Source organism: Spermophilus citellus (assembly GCF_964194105.1).
Source record: "Spermophilus citellus genome assembly, chromosome: X".
NCBI lineage: Eukaryota > Metazoa > Chordata > Mammalia > Rodentia > Sciuridae > Spermophilus > Spermophilus citellus.
The window spans coordinates 40,278,067-40,285,020 of NC_138190.1; the positions used below are offsets into that span (position 1 = coordinate 40,278,067).

A 6,954-nucleotide genomic window follows, 5' to 3' on the forward strand; every position below is an offset into this window, starting at 1 on the left:
CCCCTGTTGGTGCACAGTCCAAGCAGACCCAGCTGCTCTCCCTATGCTACACCTACCTCCGTGCTGTTAGGCTCCCCGGGCAGTTGTGAAATCCTAGCCACATATGGCAGACTTGGCAAGGAAGCAATGTTTAGTACCTGATAGGGATAGAATGTGGTAGAACTGGAAGAGGTTTACAGAAGCTGGAATATCCAAGGAAAATTTCTCAAGAGTAGTAGGATTCAACATAGTCTTAAAGGAGGGGTGGATAGGAAGGAAAATTGATGGTTTCTGATTAGAGAAGCAAGTCTTGGGAAGAGAAACCTACTAACAGGACTCAGCGGGGCACTCCTGGGAGTTGGTACCCCCAAGGATACAGAAGGAGTTATAAATTAAGGGTGTTGATTGATGATCTGGGGGTGGCACTGAGGAACCAGTTTGAGACCATGTAAAAGAAGATTCACAGGATTGAGAATGACAGCAAAAGTTCCAGAAAAGGCCCCTGCCACCCCTACCTAACCCAGGGACCCCCCTTCCTGGACCGTTGTGGGGAGGATCTCTGGATCCAGGTTTAGAGGGTACAATGGAAAGCCCTGTCCCCTCTGACTGGCCTATGCCTCACAGTGTGGCGTCCAGAACTTCAAACGCCGAGAAAAGTGCTTCAAATGTGGCGTGCCCAAGTCAGGTGAGACCCACCTACCTCCCCAGAACATGGGAATGAAGGGCGAGGGGCTGGTGCTCAGGGCTTGGTGTTGTGATGTGTGTGAGGGTGACCAGCTGTGGAGCCTCCCTCTTTGTTACCAGCCTATGTCCCACCATCCCCAACAGAGGCAGAGCAGAAGCTGCCCCTTGGAACAAGGCTGGATCCACAGGCGCTGCCACTGGGTGGCCGGGAGCTAAGCCAGGGCCTGCTCCCACTGCCACAGCCCTACCAGGCCCAAGGAGTGCTGGCCTCCCAAGCCCTGTCACAGGGTTCAGAGCCAAGCTCGGAGAACGCCAATGACAGTGAGTCAGTCATTCCTTCCCTCTTCCTACATGCCCTTGGTGTCTGGGCCCAGCCCGCCAAGGCCAGAGAAGTGGTAATGAACAGGACTGGGGCCTCAGAAGTATCCACCTGGTATGGGGATATACATGTGATATAAGGAAAGCTGGGGGGAGGACCAGATGACGATGCAACTTTGGGGGTGTATTGGAAAGATTTTCAGCAGGAGAGCAACCAAGTTGGCACCTGGGAGGAGGAATTGAAGAAGCAGCAGGTGCACACGCTTAGAGGCCAGAGGACAGGGAGCTGTGGGGAGCCACTGGTTAGGGGCCAGGGCAGACTGTCATGGATGTCTCCTAACACTGGGACCCTTCCCACAGCCATCATCTTACGCAATCTGAACCCACATAGCACCATGGACTCCATCCTGGGGGCCCTGGCACCCTACGCGGTGCTGTCCTCCTCCAATGTGCGAGTCATCAAGGACAAACAGACCCAACTGAACAGAGGCTTCGCCTTCATCCAGCTCTCCACCATCGTGGTGAGGGCGGCACAGGGGGGGGCCGGGCAGCCAGGGTCCCGGCCCCCGGGGTGGGGAGGAGGGACCCTTCCCCTACCCCGCACCGCGGCCCCAAGCCTGGAAATGGGGCAATGGAGCCGGGGGCCTCCCCGGGCCTGACCCTTCTGTTCCCTGCCGCCCCTCTACAGGAGGCAGCCCAACTGCTGCAGATCCTGCAGGCCCTGCACCCACCACTCACCATCGATGGCAAGACCATCAACGTCGAGTTTGCCAAGGGTTCTAAGAGGTCAGGGCCCCACCTGTGTCCCCTCCCAGCTTGCCCCCCGGCTTGGGGCCTCCCATTTCACTCCCAGTCTCTACCATCCTCTCCAGGGACATGGCCTCCAACGAAGGCAGTCGCATCAATGCTGCCTCTGTGGCCAGCACTGCCATTGCTGCGGCCCAGTGGGCCATCTCACAGGTACTCAGCCCCTCTGCCCCCAGCACCCTGACACTTGGCTTTCTCAATCCTCCTGTACCCTCTCTGCAAACAGCAGGGCTGGCTTGCTATCTGAGGATACAAAGCCCTGTCACAGTGGCTGGTGCGGGCCCTCTACCTTGTTCCCAGCTCTGTAGACAACTCCATCCTCTCCAGCTTCTTTCCAAGTCACCTCCCCAGCTTTCACTGACAGCACTCAGGGCTGGTGCTCTATTCTATTGGGTGAAATTTTTTATTGTCCTGAATTGGTACAGTGTATTACATAATCCACACACACACACAGGCACACAAGTATGTATATATACCATATTCCTTAATAAAAATGAATTTTTAAGTGGATGAAAGAAAATTGAGAGAAGAGAATAAAGAAGTGGGAGGATGGGTGTCTCCCTTGATCTCGCACCCAGCACACATGTCACTCCCTCACAACAATATCAACCTCAGGAGCATTGGGGCATGTATTGTTTTTTGGGTGGTTTTTTTTTTCTTCTTGTTTTCTCCACTACCCTGTTCTCTCCTGGTTGGATGGCTCTGAATTTTCACTTGTCTTAAGGTTGCATGCTTATCGGTCAGGCAGATACATTAGCTTCACACATAGGACAGACGCTGCCATCAGGTCTCCCCACTTAATATCCCCTCCTTTTCTAATGAGCCCCTCCCACCTGCCCCTCAGGCCTCCCAGGGTGGGGAGGGTGCCTGGGCCACCCCCGAGGAGCCACCGGTCGACTACAGCTACTACCAACAGGATGAGGGCTATGGCGGCAGCCAGGGCACAGACTCCTCCCTCTATGCCCATGGCTACCTCAAGGGCACCAAGGGCCCCGGAATCACTGGAACCAAAGGGGATCCAACAGGAGCAGGTGAGCCCCAGCTTCTCTCCCTGAGCCCAACTTGGGGCCCACGGGCATAGAATCCCCCGCCTCACCATTCATGGGCATTCTCTCTTGGTGTCCCTCTTCCTAGGTCCTGAGGCCTCCCTAGAGCCTGGGGCAGATTCTGTGTCACTGCAGGCTTTCTCCCGTGCCCAACCTGGTACTGCCCCTGGCCTCTACCAACAGTCAGCAGCTGAGGCAAGCAGCAGCCAGGGCACTGCTGCCAACAGCCAGGTGAGTGAGCTCTGGGGATATGGGGCGGGGTAGGACATGCAGGGGACATCCTGGATGGGCAGGGGTAGCATTGGCAAACACTGAGCCCTGTTCCTGTTTGGCCCCATGACCAGTCATACACCATCATGTCACCTGCTGTGCTCAAATCTGAGCTCCAGAGCCCTACCCATCCCAGCTCTGCCCTACCACCGGCCACCAGCCCCACTGCCCAGGAGTCCTATAGCCAGTATCGTGAGTAGCCACGGCTTGTGGGTAGGAGGTGGGGAGTTCTTAAATCAGGGAGGAGTGTGACCCCCTCACGTTTCCTTCTTCCCAGCTGTTCCTGATGTCTCCACGTACCAGTATGATGAGACATCTGGCTACTACTATGACCCTCAGACCGGCCTCTACTATGACCCCAATTCCCAGGTGATGGAATAGCCCAAGGAAATCTGGGGAGGGGTCAAATGGCAGCTGACCCTGTGGGTCCCTTTCTCGAGTTCTTTCCTCATGCTCCCTCTCCTTCCCTGTCTTCCAGTATTACTACAATGCTCAGAGCCAGCAATACCTATACTGGGATGGGGAGCGTCGAACCTATGTTCCTGCCCTGGAGCAGTCAGCTGACGGACATAAGGAGACAGGGGCACCATCAAAGGAGGGCAAAGAGAAGAAAGAGAAGCACAAGACCAAGACAGCCCAACAGGTGAACCCTGAGCCTCTGCCTGGCTATTTGGTGTCTGTTCTGTCATCTCTTGCTCCTTCCTGCTGAGGGAAGTGGGATGGTGAGAGACCATGAACCTAACTATTCCAGACAAGGATTTATAAGCCAGAGGAATTCTCATAGGCCAAGTGAAGCCATTGCAGCTGGGTGCAGTGGCATACACTTGTAATCTCAGTAACTCAGGAAACTGAGGCAGGATCACAAGTTTGTAACCCTGTCTCAAAAAATAAACATGCCTGGGGGTGTAGCTCAGTGGTAGAGCACCCCTGGGTTCAGTCCCCAGCACACATACACAAAAATAACTATTGTAGTGTTTTGTCATAGTAGGCAGTTGCAGGGAACTTCAGTATCTCTGTGGAGAAAGATTATGGCATTTGGGGCACAGTTTCTAGAAACAAGGACTAAGTGCTCAGCAACCCCCCTAGGAAGTCCCATCATCAACCTCACCATTCTAAACATGATAGCATGCCCCAAGGAAAACAACATGGAATATAGCATCGTGTCACACATGCAAATTACAATGGCATGCACAGGTAGGTAGACCATCCTCTGCATTGTAGAAAGATAAAGTGAAAGCACAGCAAATGTTAACAGTGCGGTGCCTGTCAGAGGAGGGGTGCAGCTAAGAGGGACTTGATGAGTAATGCTGGTAACCAATGACACAGAATAGGAATTTGCACTGCCACCTCTCTCACCTGCTTGTTCAGCTTTCAACTTCATCTGCCTCCCAGATGGGCCCACTCTTCTTCCCAGATTGCTTCTGCCATCTTGTCCTTGCAAATCAAAGTGGGTGGGAGGGCATAGAAGGGAAGTGAGGGAATGTTGAAAGATGGGGCCAGTAGGAGCCAGGGTGCCAAGCACTTTGCAGGCCCTGGTCCCAAGTTTGAGTTTGTTCTTGGTGGGATGTGACAAGAAAGAGTTTGAAGGAAATTTTGTTTGGGGATGGTTTACAGTTTATAGGAGAGCTCTAGATGGTTGTGGGAGCTGTAGCCCAGAAATCAGTCAGTTATATCCCGTTCCAGTCATTCTGACTAGAGAGTTATGGGTTTGGGGCTGTGGGAGAGTGGTCTACCGCAAGGACTGTGAGCCAGCAGATTGTGGATGGTCCCAGCAGTTTGAGGGTTCTTAGGAGTCTCACCTCCACTCTCAACGTCCAGATTGCCAAGGACATGGAACGCTGGGCCCGTAGTCTCAATAAGCAGAAAGAAAACTTCAAAAACAGCTTCCAGCCTATTAGCTCTCTACGAGATGATGAAAGGCGGGAGTCGGCAACTGCAGATGCAGGCTATGCCATTCTTGAGAAGAAGGTATGTTGTGGCCACCCATCTGTACCCTGCCTGTGACCTCATCATTCCTCTGAGCCTTCTGTGGAACCCTGAATTTCTGTGTCCTCCACCCCAGGGAGCATTAGCTGAGAGACAACACACCAGCATGGATCTCCCCAAATTGGCCAGTGATGACCGTCCAGTGAGTGCCGGTAAAGAAAGGGGTAGGGAACTCTGATCTGGCCAGATCTGACCACCCACCCTCATTCTCTAACAGAGCCCACCTCGGGGGCTGGTGGCAGCCTACAGTGGGGAGAGTGACAGTGAGGAGGAGCAGGAGCGAGGTGGGGGCCCTGAACGAGAGGAAAAACTCACAGACTGGCAGAAGCTGGCCTGTCTGCTCTGCCGGCGCCAGTTCCCCAGCAAGGAGGCACTTATCCGGCACCAGCAGCTCTCTGGGCTTCACAAGGTGACTGAGGGGAAGGTTGTCAGGGACACCCTGTACCTGACCCATCCCAGCTCAGCCACTTGATTCCATGTCCTATACCCTTTTGCAGCAAAACCTTGAGATTCACCGGCGAGCCCACTTGTCAGAAAATGAGCTAGAAGCACTAGAGAAAAATGATATGGAGGTGAGGTGTGATCTACTTCTCCAGTCCCTCTGTCCCTTTGAAGTCCCCATTCCCCAGGCAGCAGGACTTCAAGTCCTTACCCAGGTACAGCCTGGCAGCCTCTAGTCTTTCTATCCCTGTGAGGCCTCTTTCCAGTTCCCCCACCCTCAGGACCTAGGACCTACTGGCTAGATCAAGTTCCCCTTATGAGCCCATCCCATCCACACCCACGTTTCCTAAAGACAGTAGCCAGCTCCCCAACATTCTCACACATAAACACACACACCAAAAAAATTTTCAGCAAATGAAGTACCGGGACCGTGCAGCTGAACGCAGGGAGAAGTATGGCATCCCTGAGCCGCCAGAGCCCAAGAGGAGGAAGTATGGCGGCATATCTACAGCCTCCGTGTGGGTACTGGGCTGGGTGCCAGGTGAGGAGAGGTGGGGCTGGCAGACCAACGACTCACACCGTACACTGTCCCCTGCAGGGACTTTGAGCAGCCCACTCGGGATGGGCTGGGCAGTGACAACATTGGCAGTCGCATGCTCCAGGCCATGGGCTGGAAAGAGGGCAGTGGCCTGGGCCGCAAGAAGCAGGGCATTGTAACACCCATTGAGGTGAGACCCCGTGAACCCATCCCTTTCCCAGTACTCAGCACTGTGTGCCCCCCAACCTGACTAAGCCTTCCTCTCTCACAGGCCCAAACACGGGTGCGGGGCTCCGGCCTAGGTGCCCGGGGCAGTTCCTATGGGGTCACCTCAACTGAGTCCTACAAGGAGACACTGCACAAGACAATGGTGACACGCTTCAATGAGGCCCAGTGAGCAACTGCAAAAGCAATTTCTAGAGATGTTGTGTGTCCATCCAGAGGCAAAGGAGGATGATGAGGTGTTGGGTGGTCTGAGGGAAGTCCTGCTCCTATATACTGGTCTGCTCCCTGGGCAGAGAGGCCCTGACCAAATCAAACTTTGAGTTGGTGACTTTTGTTGGGAAATTGGGCTGGGATCATGTTCTTTTTGTAATAAAAGCCGAAAAGCCTGCGCCTTATATCTCTTCTTTCTCATGCCCTGGCATAGTTTATGGCCCATGCAGACACAGGAACACAAACATAGATGGACAGGAAGCCTCATCATCAGGTCAACACTAGTGGCACTGGTGGCATTAAATATCTAGTGCATGATTGCTACCAGAACACAGGCTTCTGGCCTGCACCACAATCCATAAGATCCTGGTCAAGGCCCCTTTCCCTTGCCAGACTCTAGCAGGTCCTGCTGTACCAAGAAATCCAGCACCACAAGGCTTGTAGTCCCCC

General features: G+C 53.9%; 1 protein-coding gene across 8 annotated transcripts in view; it reads left to right on the forward strand.

The window, feature by feature from the left end:
- RBM10 (RNA binding motif protein 10) overlaps positions 1-6,682 on the forward strand; it is a 28,761-nt gene extending 22,079 nt beyond the window's left edge. For 4 of the 8 annotated variants that reach the window (XM_081276752.1, XM_081276756.1, XM_081276753.1 and 1 more), the window contains 17 exons: positions 604-664; positions 808-984; positions 1,342-1,502; positions 1,670-1,767; positions 1,854-1,941; positions 2,633-2,819; positions 2,923-3,065; positions 3,179-3,296; positions 3,382-3,473; positions 3,583-3,747; positions 4,923-5,072; positions 5,167-5,232; positions 5,308-5,499; positions 5,588-5,662; positions 5,943-6,049; positions 6,130-6,259; positions 6,341-6,682. In XM_081276752.1, coding sequence (XP_081132878.1) covers positions 604-664; positions 808-984; positions 1,342-1,502; positions 1,670-1,767; positions 1,854-1,941; positions 2,633-2,819; positions 2,923-3,065; positions 3,179-3,296; positions 3,382-3,473; positions 3,583-3,747; positions 4,923-5,072; positions 5,167-5,232; positions 5,308-5,499; positions 5,588-5,662; positions 5,943-6,049; positions 6,130-6,259; positions 6,341-6,466 — 2,136 coding nt within the window. In that variant the 3' untranslated portion in view covers positions 6,467-6,682. Of the gene's footprint in view, positions 1-603; positions 665-807; positions 985-1,341; positions 1,503-1,669; positions 1,768-1,853; positions 1,942-2,632; positions 2,820-2,922; positions 3,066-3,178; positions 3,297-3,381; positions 3,474-3,582; positions 3,748-4,922; positions 5,073-5,166; positions 5,233-5,307; positions 5,500-5,587; positions 5,716-5,752; positions 5,876-5,942; positions 6,050-6,129; positions 6,260-6,340 lie in introns of those variants that run through there. The other 4 variants (XM_081276750.1, XM_081276754.1, XM_081276751.1 and 1 more) reach the window with 3 other exon arrangements.
- Positions 6,683-6,954: the final 272 nt, after the last annotated feature.